The 22,043-nt window shown below is 42.4% G+C and overlaps 1 protein-coding gene across 1 annotated transcript in view; it reads right to left on the bottom strand.

Moving 5' to 3' along the window:
- LOC111868344 (G-protein coupled receptor 84) overlaps window positions 1–22,043 on the bottom strand; it is a 92,315-nt gene that overhangs the window by 4,540 nt on the left and 65,732 nt on the right. The window contains exon 2 of the mRNA XM_023858904.2: window positions 698–936. Within this exon, the coding sequence (XP_023714672.1) occupies window positions 698–885 (188 nt within the window). The 5' untranslated portion in view covers window positions 886–936. The remainder of the gene's footprint in view (window positions 1–697; window positions 937–22,043) is intronic.

The raw sequence follows: 22,043 nt of genomic DNA, 5'->3' as shown, positions 1-22,043 counted from the left end.
CAATTGGGTTCTCATGAGACGCTAGCATTGTTGTGTCGTCGGCATAGGTGGCAAGCATTGTTTGTCCGGTTTCTGGCAAGTCAGCCGTATATATGGAGTATAGCATAGGCCAAAGGATACTTCCCTGCGGAACTCCGGATAAGACAGGGTATAATTGGATATAGGCTTCGTAGTATTTAACTAAAAAAGTTCTGTCGGTAAGATAAGACTTTAATACAGAACACATTGGATGTGGAAGAACGGACTTAAGTTTGTAAAATTAGCGTGTGTGCCAAACTTTATCTAAGGCTTGGCTTATATCAACACATATAGCTGAGCAGTAGCGCATGTTTTCAAAATCACTATGGATTTGGTTTACTAATCGATGTATTTGTTTGATCGTTCCGTGACCTTTTCTGAAGCCAAATTGATGTGTAGGTATGAGCTGATGATCGTCGATTTCAAGTACTAACGGTTTGAGCAGTATTTTTTCCAATACTTTGGAGAGAATCGGTAGGAGACCAATGGGTCTATACGATGCAACATCGTTTGGATTGTTATTTTATATGAAATTTCTTTCTTTATATATATGGGACGATAAAAACATCCTGGGCAAATAAGACCAAAGTTTGTTCACAGCGCTGGAAGAGTTCTGCACTTCCAGTGACCAAGTTAACTGGATTATAGACTGTGACGAAAAGCACGAAACTGTACTTACTTGGGGTAGAGTCGGGGGTGGCCAATCATGACGTAGCGGTTAATAGTGATGGCCAGGACTGTGAAGAGCGACACAGCCACAAGGCCGTAGCGGGTCAGAGGGAAGAGTTGGCACAGCAGTTTGCCATGACGCCAGGCGCGTTGCCAGAACGTGGAGGCAGCCAGAGGCAGGTTGAAACAGCAGAACATGAGGTCGGAGACACTCAGGTTGATGATAAACACTGCGGTGGCGTTCCGGACCTGCGAACAGGAGATGCATTAGTGACACATTGCCATCAGAAGGCTTCCAGCACCACAATATATCCTTTCATTCACTTGCTCAATGGATGTTGTCTGAGACGGACACAGAATGTCCGAGAACGAGAGCATACGTATGGTTTTCACCACATGACGACGAGAATGTCAACGTTTTACATACAATGCTTGTTCTACAAGCGCTCATGACTTTGCACACGCGTCAGTTTCAGGGCATGTGAACACCGGATGGACATTGTGCGAGCAACAAAAGATGTTCATGTCGAAGCGCAGTTAAATGGAACACAGTGGGGCAAAAACTGAGTAGGTGTTTCATGTTGTCAAACTGTACTCTCCTAGATCTGTTCATTTTATCGTCAAAGATATTTAAAATGTATGCACCCTTTCTCGGACATGCTGTACATCATTTGTTTGTATTAATTAGACCATGTGCTCGGCTGTGATTCAGGACTGATCATAAAGCAACGGATTGTTTAGACACGTCCTTGTAGTGGGTTCAGGTAANTCAAACCAAATGTATATGATGAAGTCGCCATTTTCAGTGGTACTGTGTTACTGAGAGCCACTCTTTCAATTAAACTAACTTCATGGAGCTGAGCCCTTCTTCTGAAGCCGCCAATTGTGCAGCTACTCAAGCATTTCTCAGCGTTTTATGGAACTCGAAGGTTCGTTACCGTGTTCATGAAATCTCTCCACTGGTCCCCATCCTGAGCCAGATCGATCTAATCCATAACACACTGTCATATCTCTCTAAGATCCATTTTAATATCGTCCAGCTGTTACAATTACATAAATTATACAGCCACAAGTTGACGGATGGGTTCTAATGATGAATCCGCAAGCGTTTTCAAAGAATGGGCGGTGTCCTATGGTAATAACTGAGGATAGACAGAAAAGTATAAATGGAGACAGAAGTCATCAGGGCCGAATTTAGTTAGTTTTTTTTTTTTTTTTGGTTCTTGGGGTGGGGTGAGACTGAGTCCACTTGGTACGTCGGCCACTAACTGGCTTATTGTACCAGCCCTGTATAATAGATAATGGTAATTATGGAGCAATTGGTGGAACGAAGATTGGCAGCAGAAACCGAAGTACTCAGAGAAAACCTACCCAAGTACAACTTTGTTCACCACAAATCCCACATGACCTGACCTGGGCTCGAACATGGGCCGCCGCAGTGGGAAGCCGACGACTAACCGCCTGAGTTGTGGTACAGCCCTCCTGGCCGAGTTTCTAATCTCAGACCTCCTGGATACAAAAAAACTACAAAAACCATTCTACCGCGAAGTGCCCGAAGTATTCAAAGTTATAGAGAAGTTCATGGCCATATTTTGATTGCTGTAGTGTCTACAAATCTTAACGTAGGGAACCTGCCCTTTCCTCTGGAATACAGGTCACATCGTGTTCAGAGCAACTGACGTCATATCCGGGTCACGCATGAAGGCAGACTGCTGTTCTAATAATAATCATCGCCAAAGAATAAGTATGGAGGTAATGAAGTTGTGTGGACTGGATAATCGGACGAGACACGTCGCGACTAAAATAACCTGCAAGCCGTCCCGTCGGCAAATTACGCAAATGCAATAACAACTTAATTACTGGCCGTATCACCAGAGAGAACGACGGATGCCTGTTAGTAGGAACAAATATTAAGAACAACCCAACTTGACGCAGTTTTCCAAAAGTTTAGATTTCGTATATCCAAATTACGACAGCAGAAGTTACAGGTGAAGAAATTCTGGAAGCAATTCTTAAGTGATGAACGTCGTTTCGCAGTGTTTCTATAAATTGATTTTCGAAGTTTCTTGAATATTTCGATTTTTGAACTAGTATGCGTATATCCAGCCAAAGGTTTCCCAACCAGCGGCAGGTTTCATATTTCATGTTTTAACTTTATTATTCTTTTATTGGCCGATCAGAGTGGTCCCACGGTCTAGTGTATGAACTGTGTCCGCCCGCTAGAACGCTGGGATCGTCGGTTCGAATCCCACCAAGGCATGGATGTCTGCATGCGTTTATTCTGTTTGTGCTGTCCTGTGTGTAGGCAGCGGCCTTGCGACGGGCTGATCCTCTGCGCTAGGAGTCCTACCAATTGCGTATAAGATTAAGAAACTGAAAAATCGGTCAAGGTCCAACAAATGGCTGTAGAGCCATGGATACGTAGATTGTTCTATTGCCTGTTATCTTTCCATTTCAGTGCTTGCTGCTACTATGTACTTAATTTTACTGTTTGTCTGACCACCATTTTGTACAATCTTCAATATGTAACCCCGACATGATTTTTATCAGAAAACCTGTAAATTATTTCATCTACACGATCAGATTGTTTTCCATAACTTACCTCGCCATTCTGCCTCCTAAGAAATGTTAAGTGTTTATATATAGAACACGGTACTGTGCAAGTATTTGCATTTACGGTTTCAAATTCAATTTACGAAGTATGGATTATATCTGTGTGTCCCTGGTGTTCTTTGTGACACGTCGGAGTTGTAATCTGTGTTGACTGATAGGAAATATCAGTCCCGGATGATGGGAACAAATAAACTGAGAAAGGTCGGAATTTTATTTCTAACTGGTAGATGACAGAGACACGTCACTTTCCATATTCGAGATGGATAGAATCTCCGAAACGTCGGAGTTACACGTATATTGCGCAATGACCAATTTCAGAGACACATGAAACTAATCCCTGATGATAAAGACGAAGAGATTAACTCTGAAAAGAACGGTTTCTTATTTTGTATTGATTAATTACATGGACGCATCAGGTCCGTCCGTGACGATGGAAACAAAATTTCCGAAAAGTCTACAGTATTATTATCTATCGATATTATTGACCTCCACTGAAGACTCAATTGCATGGATGTACGTGGGAGAGTCAGTAAATAGGTCACAAATGGATATGAATGTAAAATAGTTGATATTCGAACCTAATTTCTCGACATACCTTCCACCAACACTCACATACTTGTCCCACCGCTTGACCAGTGCATCGAAACCCGCAGCACAGAAGTTTCTGACTGTTGTCTCGGCCACTTCAGCACCACCAATTCAACGTCCTCGTCATCAGTGAAACGTCTGCCACCAAAGTGATTCTTTAGCGGACCAAACAGACGGAAGTCACTGGAGGCCAAGTCCGGGGCTGAAAGGCCCCACTGTACGTGTAGTTCTTGAATTCTGTCCTGGGTTGCTCGGGCTGTGTTGTGTCTGGCATTGTCATGATGAAGCAGTAACCTTCTTGCCAGTTCGCCTGGATATGTTCTGCGAGTTGCGTCCCAAAGCTTCAACAGAACTTCACAGTACGGTGCGGGATTAATATTTTCACCACTCTTCTGAAAATGGGCTACTAGTACTCCCTGAGTATACTAGAATACAGTAAGCATAACCTTTCCAGCTGATGGCGTAACTTTAAACTTTTTGTTTGAAGGTGAATTGGGATGTTCCCATTGCATTGAAACACGCTTTGAATCGGGTTGGTAGTGTTGCAATCCTGTTAAGCGTACTCGTATCGCCTCCTTCATCTGCATACCGTAAGAGACGTTGCAAGGACAGACCCATTCGGTTCATTTTTTTTCTCGATACTTCAGTTCTCTGGGTACCCACCAGCGCACACATCCCGAAACTTTAAACAATTATACATAATGCTGTATGCTAAACCAAGGGGCACCCTAGTGCAGTTGCTACGCTGCCCAACGTTATCCTCCTGTCAGCTCGGATTGACTCTTCCACCCGCTGCACAGTTGCTTCTGTCGCAGTCTCAACAGGGCAACCTGGTCGGGCATCATCTGCGACTTTCGAAAGTTCTTCAGAGAATTTCTCGACCCAGCTGTGAACTGCTTTACGTGACAAACACGTTCTACCGTAAATAGAATACATTTATTTGTGAATATCCTTTGCATTGAGTCTTTTTGCCCACAGAAAGAAAACGCACAACAAATCGTTGCTCTTCAATAATGCATCCCTCAATCACTGTCGCCATTTTGACTACTGAAACTAGCCTCTAAACATACTCATGCGCGTCTATTACCTAGACTGTCATGAAGCTGGACTGTGCTGTTACCTGGTGATACATATAGAAAACCTGCAATGTCCATTACAGCTATTTTACTTCCATCTATGACCTATTTACTGACTCACCCTCATACTTCTACTTGCCCTAATCTTACGGTTAGTGTGAATAGTGTGTTTCCGCAATGTAAGAGGCAACGAACTCGTTACTTTTTACGCCAGTTTGCGTTTGCCAATTGCTTTTATAGGCAATTCGTCGAGAAATTTAGAGCGCTTCAAAAAGTACTTCCCATTCCCATGTTTGGCGTGCGTCATAACCTCGAGATTGTGTCCGTCTAGCAAATTATAATTTAGTCGCACCAATATACAATTTCTTCTGCCTTTGTGTGTTTTTCCGTCGTCCTTTTCCACGCGTACTAATGAGAACCCCTATCCAGCACTTACAAGCAATAACTGAGGACAGCTATTCCTAACGGAACCAACAGAGTAAGGGCGTCCCAGCCTTTCACATGATGAAGAAAACAGGTTCGGTTGCCATAACGTTGTGTTCTTTAGGATTCTGAACGGCGGACAAAGGCCAAAACTCAATAATTCCAAGTGGTATCATAGTTTCGTACACTTTAACATTAATGATTTAAAGAGGGGCTGAGAATCATGTACTATGTAAGAAAATAATGGACCATACACCTCAGTTCTTCTTGGAGATAACGATAGCTGAGCCGGTTTAGCGACGGGCTACGGATTGAAAGGCCGACACCCGACTGGGAAAGTTTTTTCTATTCTCCACAGTGTCCAGACCGGCTCTGGGGCACTCCCGACCTCCTATCCAGTGGGTACTGGGGGATGTTTCGCCGGAGGTAAAGCTTCCGGAGCGTGAAGCTGACCATTCGCCTCAATCTAGTAACGAGGTCAAGATCGGTGTAGCTATATTTACACTATCCCTCAAGTCTTCATGGCGAGGTGCTTAATTAATTAGGCACGGGGTGGCCTTCATCTTTCACAGGGGCTGCTCTCAGAATTGTTACCGCTATTCTTACCTAGGCCCTGGACATTCAGACCAATAATATTATACCAGTGACATGACTGCCGTGTATATGAATCATACAACTCCCGATTTACATGAAGCTAAATATAATGTTTATGAACTTTCTAGGAAACTGTTTATGTTATCAAAAGCTGGCCCATAAACAGCACACATTATTACGATCTAAAACTTTATTTTAAACATAAATACTGTATTTCTGAACATTATCCATCGTCCTGTTTATATTTCAAAACATAACGTTTGAAGACTCTATTCTGTCACCCTGTCTCCAGAGATAGTGACTAGCTCTATCGATTGAGCCCAACTGAGCAAGTTTTACCTGAAGACTGAGACAAAATTCAGTCTCCGAAACGTTGTGCTTTGAATTATACACGGGATGGCCTTTTTTTTAGATAAGGACAGGACGATGGATAGTGCCCACAAACAAAATATTTTTACTGATGTACCGTCGTCACAAACTTTTAGATCTTATTTAGTGCAAATATTTACCGTTGAACATTTGCTGTACAGTGTGATAAACACTGCAGTACAGTTTATTTGTTCCTACAGCAAACGAAAATCAAGCCCAGTGATTTGTGCAAAGTAGCAAAGAAAGAAGATTTCAAAGGGTTCTGACTATGGTCTTATAGCAATCAGGATGAACTTCTCTTTACTTTGTACATCGTCCTGTATTATTAACAACAATAAAGAACACAACGTTTCGATCTGTTTCCGTCCTCAAACGAGGGGTTGGGAGATACCTTTTTTTTTTGGGAGGGGGGTCCCTTAGAAAGAGCTAACCCCAGTCGCTGGACCGGTGTTCTTTAGAATACAAGACGACGGACATAGTCCAAAAATCCATAATCCCGTCAGATAATAAAACATTTAGAAAATATGTGTGCGCCGTTGAACTGCGTATTTACATAGACGATTCTCCCTTCTTCCTCCCCTGACTTCACTGTGGGGCGAGCTCTGGGCATATGAAGGGCGGCCGGGTTGGGAGGGTGGGTCAGATCAGTGAAACACGTCTTGCTGGCTCACTAAATTTCTCAGATTTCAAGAAGCATTTCCCTAGAGTGGCGTCTCCATTTCTTGCCAGATACTTGAGTCCATGTCTTGGCACTGACATAATCAGTCTCATCCTAGTGAGAGAATATGACTTCGAGTCCAGGCGTAATCACGTCTGCAACCGAAGAATTCTGTGTCGACGACAGCCGGTACAAAATTTCATTATTTGGATTGAGATGTCCTCGGTTCTACCCTCGCTTATAGCAACTCATTGCCTGGGTCACAAGGAGTGGTACAGAGTGTGACGCTGTGTACAAGAATATATATCAACTTGGTCAGACTGCAACCACGCATAGCACAGATGTAGCAAAATATCTCTCAGCTTCGTTGACCGTTACAGATACAAAGAATCTCGACAAGGATTTGTGAGGTATATACAGTTTTTCTTGAATGAATGCTGTGTTCGTCATATCGTCATATGAATTCATGTGAACATTTGCATTCTTTTAGCAGAAATTGTTTCCGCATTTTGAACTTCTGCAGTTTACAAGTTGACACTAGTAGGAGATGGGAGGTGGCTTACTGGGATTATAAATGGAGACATAAGAAGAGGCTCTCACAAAATTAAAAGTCGGCAGAGACAACGAAGTGACTCTTGGGGGAAAGTGGGGTTAACGGGCACAACTGAAAGGTACAGGTAGATCAAAGAATAGAGTGCAGTAGTGACCTAGAAACCCAGCAAGACGTCTCAGGTCGCCGTCCAAAGTATACTTCTTAAAGAACGGTTTCAAACCGAACTCCTTGTCCAGATGTATCTTCAAACCTCTTGGTTTTTCAGCATTCCTTGTTTTACAACGCACCTTTCTGAGGTATTTTAATTAAGTAAACAGGCATATAAAACCTTCACATATTCACTATGTGGTCTGTATCGTATTAGAATTTATACGTGTTTCCATGGAAACAGCTGCAATACATGTAGCTATATTCTTCCCTTAACCCAAGCCAAGCTCGGATCCAGTGTGTTAGGGTAAGCTCGACTGGAGATATTGGTGTAGGAAAATGAAAGAGGAACGAAAAAAAGAAATAAATGAAAATGGAAAGACAGACAGAAACGAAGTGTTTATATGCTGATAATAATGTATATACCTCGAAGAAAGCGACATCTCGCGTTACTTCAGAATTTTTCCTAAATCTCACACGAATAATCTATTCATTTCATTATATAAAATATTTCTAATTATTTTACGAGAATTGTGTTAATACACCAGGTCTGCCTTAAATGAAATACGAAAAAGCAGCTTAATTTCCGACACGGAAAGAACAGAAGAATGTGTTAAAAACAGTAACTTTCATTTCACTCTGACTTGCTCTCTATTGCTCAGTTCGGGCTCAAATATCTGTGTAATGCACGTAATTTAAAAACTGTCGTGCAGTCGGAAGTCTTATAAATCCGTGAGATTTCATCTGCTATCTTACGACACTAACATCAGTGCCTCCGTATGCGGGCAGTGTAACCATAGGGCGGTGTCGCCATCTGTGTCCAGCTGAGAGAATTACGATGGCCACGAACATCAACGCTGGTCATAAATATGACAAGGTTATGACGCACCTGTTCAGAAATGGGCCAGGAGAGAGCACTGAATGGGGTGCCAGAAGGTTTATCGCCATCAACAGCGACACACTTGTATGTGGTTCTGCCACTTCATGTGAATTTGAATATATTCTTTATTTATGCAGCGACACTGTTATTTACCATAATTACCGGAATAACAAGCCATCCAGCGTAAAAAATACAATAGAATAAATGAAATGAGTTGTGCAGGCTTCCATGTTTCGGCCTCTTGGTGGCCATCTTCCGAGGCATGGGAGCAAAACGAAATTAACTTTACACTTATTTTAGATATTAAAATATGGTTCACAACCATGAATTATATATAGAATTTTATACAAAAAATATTCTTAAAAGTTAAAGCCTGAATAAACTAGTGTTGACCAGTGTAATATTTTTTATGAGATTGGCATTAGTTGCCAGAAGCTGCTGGTGTTTCTAGAAGGGATTTAACTCATTTTCGAATGTATTGTTCGCCAGTTTAGGTTACTTACGCAGCTGAATTTGGAGAATACACAACTTTGCTAATTCTATACGAAGAAGTCTGGGAACGCGGCAATAAGAGTTATCTGTATTCCCCGTTTATATTTTCGCAAATTCATTTCGTTTTCTTCTTGGACGCAGGAAATCCTGCTCACTAGGCAGCAGCGCAGCTTTGGCCCTGATGCTGAATCGAACCACCGTGGAATAGGTAAGAAACAACAAGTTTAAATTAAAATCTCAGTTAACGTTCGCCGGGATTGTAATTGGGCGTATTTATGGATGAAACTGAACTTGTTCAGTGTGTGCGAAAAACTAAAAAAAGCCGTAAGAATGTTGTACTAGGGAGGGAAATGATGACATGGTTGGGCAGGTCTGACCGGTCGTTTCAAAAGTTAATGCCAGCAAAGACCAGAACAAGTTCATTAGTCTCGGTTTCTCTGTGGCTAATATAAGACGACTCCAATTCCCGTATGTGACTGAGGAAGTTTGAGGCTGGTTTAAGGGTCTAAGTCTTCAAGAACCGGCCCGAGCTCACTGGCTTAGATTTAGAAAACAACGTAACGAAATATATTTGGGATTTTGATAACGTAATTTAATGTCAGGTCTTGATGTTGACAACAGCAGTGGAGGTAGCTGAGCTCAGTTCAGCTGTCAGTATGTGTTTGAGCATATACAAATGGAGGAATTCCTATTCTGACGTCCATTGTGTGGACAAAACATGCGTACTAATGGTTGATGAATAGAAAGGGAACTTACTCTGCGGAGCCCGTTAGATACAGCTATCAGTGGGTCGATCTCAGTAACTGCTGTAATGCTGTTACGAATAAGTATGAAGACACAGCGAGAACTGCGTTCCCAAACAATCACAGCTGAGGGAAACTTGGTGCCCCGGGAGGGATTTCGGGGTGCCCACGAGAATTTTAAAACATTTAGATATTTCATTTTTGATCGCTTCCACCAGTGCCCAGTGCACTTCTGTGCTGTTTCTGGGTGTCATATTAATTGCTGGACTCACGAGCAAATACCGGTGACACTGTTTTCTCGAAATTCTGCGTGAGATGCTGTGTAGGAAAGTCTTTGATGTTAGAACGTAACTTCAATAGTATTCGTAATCTAAGATTACGGCTTTCGGGATGTGACGCCGTGTAGTTTGGTAAGCAGGAATCACATTAATTTCACATTAATGATATACTTTCATCCTGACGATGGAGGTAGAGAATTTCTCCGATACGTACGTTCATATCTACCAAAATTCACATCACCTACCAAAGGACCGTGATCTTCAGTTTTATCTCCGGAAGAAACTTGAATCTCTATCTCTTATCTAATGTTATCAATTCGCATCATACTTTGGGGCACACGGTAGCGTAGTTGGTTGAATCCGGAAGGTCGCGGGTTCGAGTCCCGAATTTTTTCAATTTACCTAATTCTTGCATACGTAATATGGCCTTGGGGTCGACTCAGCCTCTAACATAAATGAATACCAGGAAGATTCCTGGAGGGTAAAGGGTGACCGGCAAGTAAGGCTAACAAATTCACTGCCATGTGTGGGCCGACTGCCTAGAGAAAATGTGGGAGCCTCAACCTCTCACACCCCTATGGGCCTTCTTACATCATACTTGCGGTAGATTTAGATAGTGCCCAGTTCGTATAAGCGTCTCTCGCTTGCCCGTCACCAAAAGAGGGGCAGGGGACTGGCGACCCTTAGTTTACAATATAATACAAAATTAATATAATGAGGTATAGAGAAGGGCGATGTGCCCCAGCTGCAAGCCACAGGAATGTCCGTCTTGTAGTTCCACGCATGCATGAGATCACCCCCATGTGCGCCACCGTCCAGAGATTTGAATATCTTAGTTCTGCCCGTCACATGAAAGGGGCCATTAGTCCCCACGGCTTAGTGCGTTGTTAGCCAGACGAAAATGTTTCCATCGCAGTTGCTATAAAATTCCTGACTGCGGCGTATGACTGTCTTGCACGGACACACAGGAGATGAATGACCACCAGGTTTCCAAAATACAGCCCCCCCCCCAATAAATCTTCTCATAAGTAAATCCCGGTTAAGCCTGCAGCTGCAGCATCAGAAAATGCACAAGCGTCCCCAGGTTCACTTTTTATCGTCTCCAAGTGTAAAAACATCTTAATTATCCTTCCTATTGATCGCCGCGTGTGTAAAGTCCCCGACCCGTCCGAGCTCTCGAGGCAGAAGTGCGTCGTGAAGACACTAATGGAGGGCGAGACAAAAAGCATGAGGAAGAGAAACATAAGAACAATAAAAAGGAGAGTAGAAAGTAAAAGGTCAAGGAGTGGAACTAAAAGAAGGAAGACGAAAAGGACAGAAGAGGAATCAGATGAGGAATGACAGAAGGAGAATCAGGAAAGTAAACTGAGAAGACGAAGAAAAATGAGGCAATAATGAAGAAGAGAAGGCAAGGAAGAAGATGAGTGTGAAGAGGAAGAGGAAAAACAGAAGGAGAATGAAGTGATGTGAGGGGAATGGTGAAGAGGAAAAACAGGAGAATAAGAGGAAGATGACATACTTCCTACAACTCATCCCTTTCTTGAGAAGCCCATAGTTGTGCAGCCACTCAAGATCTTCCCAACGTTGTAGGGTACCGTAAGGTTCATTGCCATGTTCACAAGAGCACTCCACTGGTCCCTATCCTAAGCCTAAGTGGGTCCCTTGTCACCACGGCATGGCGCGTCCTCAGGTTGCGGATGGAGGAGACGCCATCCAGGTATGAAATGTAAATGCTGTTCCTGTGCTTAACTAATTAAGCACTGCACCATGAAGGCGTATGGGGGAGTGAATGTATAGAGCCACATTTTCTTGACTTCGGCACTAGTTGGAGGGGAGTGGTCAGCTTCATGCATCTGCCGCTTTACCTCTGGGGAGAGAGCCCCCTATACCCGTTGGATAGGAGGCTGTGGGTCACATAGCCGGTCTGGACGCTGTAGAGAAGAGAAAATTCTTGGACCTACGGGTCTCGAACTCCGAACCCTCCGTCATGCAGCCCGTAGCCAGTCGCTATACCGACTCTAGATATGGAGGGTAACTGCGAATATACTGAAGAGAAAGAAGGAGAAGATAAAACAAGTGCTCTTGTTCTGTCGTCTCTGTATCTTTCGGATGCAGTCAATAACTGATCTTCATTACTTATGTACACCTTAAAAGAGAAACATAAGGGCAGAAGGGCATTTTGATACGTTGTCATGATCGTTGCAGACTTGGTTCGCAGTTAGTAAATGTTACTTTGTTTACAGATCACATACGTATGGTAGCGTAGTTGGTTAAGGAACTATGCTACAAGCCGGAAGGTAGCGGGGTCGATTCCTGAAGAGCTACTTGAATAGGAAAGTAGCGGCTCCGGTCTAGAAAACCGAGATTAACGGCCGTAGGGATTCGTTGCGCTGACCACGCGACATCCTTTATCCGCCAAAATTGGCATTAACTTCGCCGACAAGTGGCGATGACTCGGTCGGCATAGTTCGCTTGCGGACTAAAAGAACGGAGTTTTTTATCCTTCCAGCCGCAATATGGCCCTGGGATCGACTCAGCCTCTAACAGAAATGAGTACCAGGAATCTTCCTGGAGGTAAAGGAGCCGGCGCGTAAGGCTGACAAGCTCACAGCCATCTGTGAGCCGATTGTCTACAAAATGTAAGAACCTCGACGTCTCACAACCCTATGGGCCTCCACGGCCTGTTACAGGGATAGCTTTACCTTTACTTTTACGTATAGTTGCAGCTCACAGTCGTTCTTCAACTGAAAAGAAAGTCTCCTTTGTTTCTTATGAGGTTTATCACTCAGCAACTCCAATGAGAAAACGACTGGTTACGCAATTAAAGCTGAAGGAAAGAGGAACAAGCAAAGAATACAAACCTACCGCACCGCTTACCAGCCTGTGATCTCTGGTCTAGAATAGTAACAGCTGCAAGTGGTCTATTGTTTAGAAGACCAAGGCGTAATAACACTTCTTTCGAAAACAAATGTGCCATTAACCTAAATAGCACAGCATTATGGTTATAGGCCTATTACTTTATAAAACGTTGAATTTTTCATGTCACTACTGCAAACCTGGTTTTCACGTTGCGAATGAAAGCGATGGCCTACAGACAGGGGCAGTTGCGAATATCTTGTATGAACTGTCGGGACAAGCTGATAAGAGGACTTCTTTATGACTGGGGGTTGGGCTCGAGGATGATAAACCGTCAGTGCACTACCTAGAACTTAGACGAGTTCTTTGGCAGGACCAAAGCAACGGAAAAGGGAAATCGTGTCTGGAACCGGGACCACTGTGAGTCTGCTACGGCAGGTCAAGTGAAAAAAGTGAGAAAGTATAGCTTAAATTTAATGGAAGCACAGAATTCAAGTGAGGAAAAGAGGACACTGAAACTAGGGACAAGTATATATTTTTAGCCTATTTTCTTTATTTTGAAAAAAGTAAAAAGAGTTTTGTGAGATCCCCTTGCTCTCTGTGTCTATGCATTCCCCTCTATCAACTCTTAAATTTTTTCCCAGTGGCGCTTTCAGCCCATTCAGGGCCCAGACCTCTTATTCAGTTCCATAATCACTTTTCTCAGTCGGTAGAACTCTTTGGACGAGTGATCAGCCCGTCGCAAGGCCGCTGCCTACACACAAGACAACACAAACAGAATGGATGCATACACACACCAAACATCCATCCTTTGAGTGAGATTAGAACCCATAATCCCAGTGTCCAAGCCTTAGACTGCGCGGCTATTGTGACCGCCGATCATAGTGGCCGCGCGGTCTAAGGCATGACCTTCGCTCGAACACCAGGGTCGATGGGTTCGAATCCCACTCAAGGCATGGACGTGTGTCTGCGTTTATTCTCTTTGTGTTAAGTAGCGGACTTTTAACGGGCTAATCCCCCTTCCAAGGAGTCCTACCGACTGTCTCAGATTAAGAAACTGAAGTGAAACAAAGCGTTTCACGGATGCCCTAAGCTTCAGAAAGAGTAACAGGAATAGAAGAAGAAGACGAACAAAACTTTAAGAAACTTGGTATGTATACCATGGCACCTGAGTCCATCTCAACGCCTTACTACACAAATCCCTCCAATCAGTATGTGTAGCCCCTGTATCTCCTTATCGCTGCTAGGCAACATCTCGGTAAAAACGTTACCCTAGCAACGAATACATACGCAATAGAGGACTTGTGGGCGTTGTTTTCTATGCGGTCCGTGTCGTATCAAGAACAGTAGGCGATGAGTTCTTCCCAGAACTTCTTGTCCTTTAAGAGAAAAGGAAGTTAATCATCAAATAGGGGTGGATTCTTTTTGTGTAAGGAAAACAGATCCGCAGTAAGAGAGTGGAATTAATGAGTGTCAATGTAGTACGACATAACAACAAGCTTGGGAAGGCGTAACCTCCAACAGAGCGCATAGAGTTCACTCAGACGTTCTCTGTACTTCGTGCGCTGATGGACATATATACAATTGACCTAAGATTTGAGGTTCTCACAGCAATGATTATGAAGACTTCCGCCATCCCGGATAACGCCGTGTTGTCCGTTAAAAGCCAGCCAAACCATCCTGGGTTCTTGTGTGGCTTATTCGTCGACAATGAAGATGGAGACGATATATTTCTCCGAAACATCGGTTGATTTTCAACAGACTGTATGGCGTTATATTCCAGAAGGTGGAGCTCTTTATTTTTTATTTTGTTAAACACCAACTTTTCAAATAAAAGTGGAATATACTGACGTAGTCGATATTTTCAAGCGCAAGTATTTTGTTCGCTGGAGCAGACAATATTCGAATTCAGACTCATTCGAAATAGATTTTATGTTTGATCGATAGAAAGGAAAACTGAACTATGAAGAAAGCAGTCTTCTGGGATTTGGCACCGTGTATATGTGGTGTTAACCGACGTTTCGGAGGAACGTATCGCCTCCATCTTCATGGTAGAAGAAAAAATATAAGAAATCTTATATTTTTTCCCTAGCCTGAAGATGGAGGCGATACCTTCCTCCGAAACGTCGGTTAACACCACATATACACGGTGCCAAATCCCAGAAGACTGCTTTCTTCATAGTCACCGCCGTGAAAGCCTCAAATCTTACAAAACTGAACTAGTCCGATAGCTTTTAGCGTAGGTCCTTTGATAATAACCTTTGTATAACTCGGTAGTACGTAGCAGGGCAGGACTTCAAGATTTTGCATCACAAATGTAACATAGCTGGATTCGGTACAAGCAGACAGTATTCATAGTCACGGATCAATTTAATCAATTTAATAAATTAGTAATTTAACATTCCTTTGTAGCAGTGCTTCCCGGTTTATTTTGACCACGAATCCCTTTCGCACCGTGAACATATTAACGGAACTCCTAATTAAATTCCGATATATGAGACTACGAGACTAGGCCACAAATATGTAATGATAATAACAAATAAATGTTAAAACAGTTACGTGAAATCAATACATTTTTATTGCACATACTTAGAAACAAAAATCGCATTTCGTGTGTATGAAAAAATGAAACTTAAAAACAAATATTCCCCATATTTACCATTTTCAATGTGAAAAGTTATTTTTATTTTTTTATTTTCAAATCATTTTTTGTTTGTTTGGCTTGGTATTGGAGAGTCGAATTCACAAATATGGCGGAACATTTAGTCTGTTCCAGTATTTTGTTTTCACTGATGCGTCGTTCGAGAATCCAGTTTCATATCGAAGTGCGCTGCCGAAGGGTGTCAGATGATGAATCGCATGCATTCGTTGCTTTTCTCTATGGGGCAAATATACGTATACGCTTCATTTTATTACTTTCTTCCATTAGAGTGACATTTATAATCGAAATAAACTCGAAAACAAAACCCATTTAAGTGAGTTTATAACACAGCTGGGATAGCGTAGTCAATATAGCGACTGGCTACGGCTGGTATTACTTTCTTCCATTAGAGTGACATTTATAATCGAAATAAACTCCAAAACAAACCCCATTTAAGTGAGTTTATAACACAGCTGGGATAGCGTAGTCAGTATAGCGACTGGCTACGGCTGGACGGCCGAGGGGTCGGGGTTCGAATCCCGGTATGGCCAAGAATTTTCTCCACGCCGCCCAGACCGGCTCTGGGGTCCACCCAACCTCCTATGGAATGGGTACCGGGGGCTACTTCCCCGGGGGTAAAGATGCCGGCGCGTGAAACTGACCACTCACCTCCAGCTAGTGCAGAGGTCAAGAAAATGTAGATCCATATATCCATTTCCCATACGCCTTCATGGCGTAGTGCTTAATTAGTTAAGCACGGGGACAACTTTTATAACAATGATATTTAAGTTATCTGTGTTCTATACTCTTAAGGAATTTTCTTGCGGAACCTTTTTTTTTCATTTGCGGCACCTGTGGTTCCGCGGAACACCGTTTAGGAAACACTACTACACAGGTTTAAGCGTCTGAATGAGACTAGACACAGTTGAGTTATGTCCAGAACTTGTGTTTCTCTTGTCCTCTCGTAGCACAAGCCGTGGGTGGGATGGTCTGATCGTACATGAAAAAGAAGGAAGAGCCCAGGAAATCTGTGTGACAGGATGTCAGGGGTCCGTATGGGAGTCGAGGTTACGGTAAAGGACCTCAGGATAATCGTCTTTCAGCCAGGATTCGATTCCCGGAATGATATAGCGTCTTTAACGAGTTCTTTGGCACTATATATTCCTGCAGTAAACAACTAGAGGTCAGTGACGTTGAAGATGACGCAAACTGGCTCGTTAAAGAAACAGTAAGGGAGTAGCAGACTGCGAGACTTGGCTAAGCCTCGGAATGTTTGCCAGTATCTCTACCCCGCACAGCAGCACTGCAATGACAGTTGAGGTAGGCATTCGCAATATTTCATTAAATTAATACCAAATCATTTCATGGGCCTGTGAAATGACGAGTGGGTTCTTTGCTGTATTAAATTAAGGTTTCTTGCGAGTGCCAAAAACATCATGAACTGTGCAACATATTAACATGCTAAATATTGTGAGATAGGGATAAAATTGGAGCTTTCCATGTGCCTAATTAAGCACCAAGCCACGAAGACGCACGAAGGAGACGACATAACACTCCACAGGTTCCTAACTATAGCAATAGATGGGGACGGGATACTGGCTTCATTATTTTATAGCTTTTTACCCATCAAGTGCTCTCTGGATGTACGGCAGGGTGGAACCAACAGCCTGTCTGTCTTTCCCCTCAGTAATGCCCTTCTGAAACAAATTTAGAACCATAAATCCGCAGACAGAAAGTCCTCACACACCTCAGCAGTAACTAGAGACTTAGATGTCTCTGCACTCAAGTGTGGAGGCAAACAAATCCCCGTCCTTTTTGGGAATTAAACCCCGGTCTTCTAGCCCGTAATCAGTTGCATGTTATCACCACTACTGAGCCCCGAAAGGTTCTCAGATCCACTCACCTGAGATACAGTGGATATTTTTCATAAGGACAAAGAGCGGGAGGTTGAAAAGTCGACCACTTTCCCGCAAGCCGTAGCGAGGTAAAACAGCAATAAATGAATACTTTTTGCAGCATATCCTACACGGCTTCATTGCGTATCACCTAGGCAAGGGGATGTGCGCGCGCACACGCATATACCGGGCACAGTAGCCGCGCCGTCTAAGGCTTGAACTGTCTTAGCTCCCTCGGACGCTGGGATCATGGGATCGAATCAGACTCAGGGCATAGATGTTTGGTGTGTGTATGTGTTTACTCTGTGTTTGTGTTGTCCTGTGTTTGGGGAAAGATCCCAAACCGATCTGGACAAAGTGGAGACGGGGAAAACTCGCCCTTACCAGGACTCGAACTCCGATCCGTCTGCCGTCCAGCGTGTATCCTGTTGCTATACCGACCTCTCTATTCCGGCCAACATATTATTAGAGTGTAAGACAATAATATTATTATTATTCAATTAGTGATTATTTATGTGCAAACTTAATAATAATATAATTGCAACCTACTCTAGAAGCCTTCATGAAGTGTTACCAAATCAGATATACAGAGTGATTCATGAAGTTTTACCCCGGCTTATGGTACATATTTCTGGGGTTATTTCCTGCAAAATTTCCTTATAAACTTGTGGTCGATTTTCAATAGTTACGGAGTAAAAACAGATTTTCGAAACGCACCATTGTGAATGCAGCGCTATGCTTCAGCGTGGGTGACCATATGTTCCAGTCAGCTATGTCAGCAGATAAGGTAGACCGGTTTGAATGTTGCGCGTAGGTAGATAGGCAGAGCGGTTCATACGCGTGCGACGCATTGTGTTGACGTGCAGGGAGACATTTTTGAAAATCTTATGTNAATTCAAAGAAAAAAGATTTTTCGCCAGTTTTCAAATTACTGTATCTCTTTAATTATGAGTTGGATACCATTAGTAAATTAACATTCTTTGTTCCAAATTACCTCAGGAATGCCCTCCCCAAGTGGGGGTAAAACTTCGTGAATCACCCTGTATAGGGCTTATATATATAGTCACGTGTTTCAGTGACGATAGTTGGGGTTTTGGATTCATAACTCGATTTACTGGACGCTTTTGTAGCTCGTGACTACATTTCTCAGATCACTGAACAGGCTGTAATGTGCTGTCACCCGCAGGCATTTGTAGTGAGTACAGAGAGAACATGAGTTCGTTTCTGTATCTGGTCTGTAGAACTTCAGACCCAACAGGTATGTCTCGTTAAGCCTAAAGTAACAAATTATGGCTGTGACCGAACCAAACTGGCTGCATTTTTGGACTGGTTAATTGAATGGCGAACATCAGAACCTCTCGGTGATTCTCTGTAGAGGCGAAATTACAAAATGTTTTATAAAATTTCCAGTTTGTATTACTGTGCACTTCGTAAACCACAGATGACGGTTTTATGCATGAAATGAAAGTGTAATGTGAAGATAATATCTACATATCCGCATATTTCCTTTTCTTAACGACTCAAAGGATAAAAAAGGTCCAGTTTCTTGAAGGACAATAATAATTAGTGAATATTGCATAATGTGGAATTATGAAGCATGGATGGACAAAATCCACTTTCTTAAAGGATTCGTACTGTTCCTGAGTATATTTTAATATTAATTCAAATAAGAAGAAATTGTAGAGAGAGTAATAATATGAAAAAGTTAAATAGTTCCTTCCAGTGTGACTGGTTAAGATTTTCTTATTTCAATTATTCATGCCCTTAGATGTTTCGGTCTTCAGAGGGACACATTTACATCAATACAGTCAGAAGCCACTATTACAGTACATGTTCTAAAAGTTGAAATATATACATACAATATAAACAATATACAATTGGCTGTAAAATCTAAAGTCTTTACAACTACAGCGGCTGTTCCAATACATTAAAATATTTATAGTTAGTTTGTTAAGATTCTATTGGAATTCGTAAACCAAGCCGGTTCGTGTCGTCCCTCTTATTATTTCTTTTGAGGGGGCCGAATGTGTGTCACCTTGTCATTCTCGAGAAGAGGGTTCTTTGATGTTGTCCTGTATGTGTTTGTGGCCCGCTGTGGTGTGTTTCATAATATTAGTGTGACGGACCAGAATGAAACAAATGAAATACAGTAATAATAATGTTTAAAATTACAATTAATTTCCATCGTTTACCGCCTGTGAGTAATTAAACATATTCAATGCTGGTAGAAAATCTCAGCTGCATTACCAAAAGAAAAAACAGACACTTCAGTCAGTGTTAGTTTTGTTAGTGAAAATCAGATCGGTCTGGTAGTTTCATTTGTTCTTGTCGTAATGTTCTCTGCTAGTGGACTAAATGCACAGATTCCGTTTCGGAACCGGACGTATACGCGGTAACGGTGTCGTCGGCTCTATGACGCCCAGACACATAATGAAAGGAACAGTCCGGTATAATCGCTCCACAGTTGCGAGTCTCCTAGCAACCGAACTTTGACAACTCGTCACTTTGCACACAGCATTTAATGAGGCTGCAAAGTAAGCGAAATGAAAGATGCAGCAATGTATCACCGTGAGCGCATCAGTCATGTAAGGAATACATTAGCGGGTGCTTTCTAAAATCCATAGCGTTCGCTAATCAAATAGTGTGAAGATTACATAGTGTTGCCTCTACAGGCAGATCTTGAGTGACAACACAGCTTAATGACCTAGCGCCTGGTAGGCTAATCACGCCAATGCGTGTGACCCCACTGCCAAAATGAAATACGGGGGCTGTCCTGTCTTTATGGCACTGAAGGGATGAGATTTATTTTATTAAATGTTTACTCAGCTCCTTATCAAAACGAGACCCTCGGTTTCAAACATAATGGCTCCCATAGGTTCCTGCAACAGCGTGTGTGACATGGCAGGAACTGCCGGAGTCAACACACCCACCTGTTCGCTTGACGTGGCATGCAGTTACGAAGGTACAGAATAAGGTCGCCCTGAGAAGCCGAGAAATCCATTCCGGAGGATATTTCAGGGAAACAACCGCAAGAATGCCACCTTCTGAGATAAAAATGAAATTCTTTGTTTATTTACATGCTTACTCCACAGCCCAAAGGCAAATTATAAAAGTAAGCAAGAGCAAAGAGATAGAACAAAAAAAAAACACATACACACAAAAGCCAAAAGAAAGCAACGTGTATCATTTAGACAACAACCATTCAATTACTGCAATCATGCCAACCATGATGCGGTGAGAATATATTTATATCTACATAATGTTGAACATAATTATTTTAGTTATCAAAAACTGCGCTAAGTGAAATATTTAAATTTAAAGACAGAGTAGCAGGAGGACGAGGAGCTCCACAATTTGTAATGAGAAGGGAAGGGTATGTAGTACGCATGGCGGGTGATAAATGCGTACAAAATTTTATTGGGGAAAATCTTGAGAACTTAGGTATGAATATTGCCATATATGGGAAGATGGTATTTTGTGGCTATTAAAACAAATTTGGGTGTCTGGGTGTGAACTAAATTGAACTGTATAGGACTAGTGCCACTGAATCTTTGTATTAGTAATTGCCAGCTTATGAAGGACCTGAAACCTGGATTTGATGGGTTGGGTAGACAGAAGGAAGATAGCTAAGATAACTGCAAATTCTGCTAAAGAGCAATTCGGAATATATTCAATGGCTGTCTTGTTCTTGCAGGGGCCGAGTATGAAGCATGGTTCTGTGGCAAAAGAAATAAAAACATTTGACTGAAAGTGCGAACATTAATATAGATCTGCTTCCCACACTACACATACCTTTCATGTGGGCTAATGCTTGCTATTCTGTCGTTGTGTTTGTTAGTAGGCTTTACGAACACGAAAAGAAAATGATATCAACAAAAAAACTCCGTGGTTTTTAGTCCACACGCAAACTATACCGACCGAGCGACCGCCGCTTGTCGGAGAAGTTAGTGCCAACCTTTGCGGATAGAGGTTGTCGCGTGTTCAGCGCAACGGATTCCCGTGTCCAATCGTAAGCACCGAAGCAGGCTTCCAGTTAAATGGTTGGCACTTTTGTTCCGTCCTCCGCAGTACCAGGATGGAATCTCGGTCGACAGACTAGATACCCTTCTTCGTACTTTACGTCAGAGCCTCGGATTTTGGAACGTTATCCTAAATTAGTCCTCGACCCTTTCCTTCCACACCATTTTGAACTTCTTTTTCAAAATGACTTTAATATCTGATGCTATATATTGTCACTTTTCACAGTGACTAAGACGCGGGTTTGGATTGGTAATTGTATTTATTGATCACCTACAGGTCGTAACTACAATTAATTATTACACTCTTGCTGCTTTACACAATGTACAATCACTCCACACTAATCTCTTCAGTCTATCTGCAGTAGTCTTCACGGGTTTATAACACGGGAACTACGACAATCTGATTGAATCAGACACTACAAATATTACACGTAAATAAAGTCGTCTAATCACATGTTAAATCTTCACGGGCCGATTTCTAGGTCTTCAACTATGAACTTCCCGTGGCTCTCCTTCCTTGATTGTCCACCT

Source organism: Cryptotermes secundus, unplaced genomic scaffold (genome assembly GCF_002891405.2).
Source record: "Cryptotermes secundus unplaced genomic scaffold, Csec_1.0 scaffold1932, whole genome shotgun sequence".
Lineage (NCBI taxonomy): Eukaryota > Metazoa > Arthropoda > Insecta > Blattodea > Kalotermitidae > Cryptotermes > Cryptotermes secundus.
Note: the sequence above shows the minus strand (reverse complement) of the source record. Positions and strands in the feature narration are given on the sequence as shown.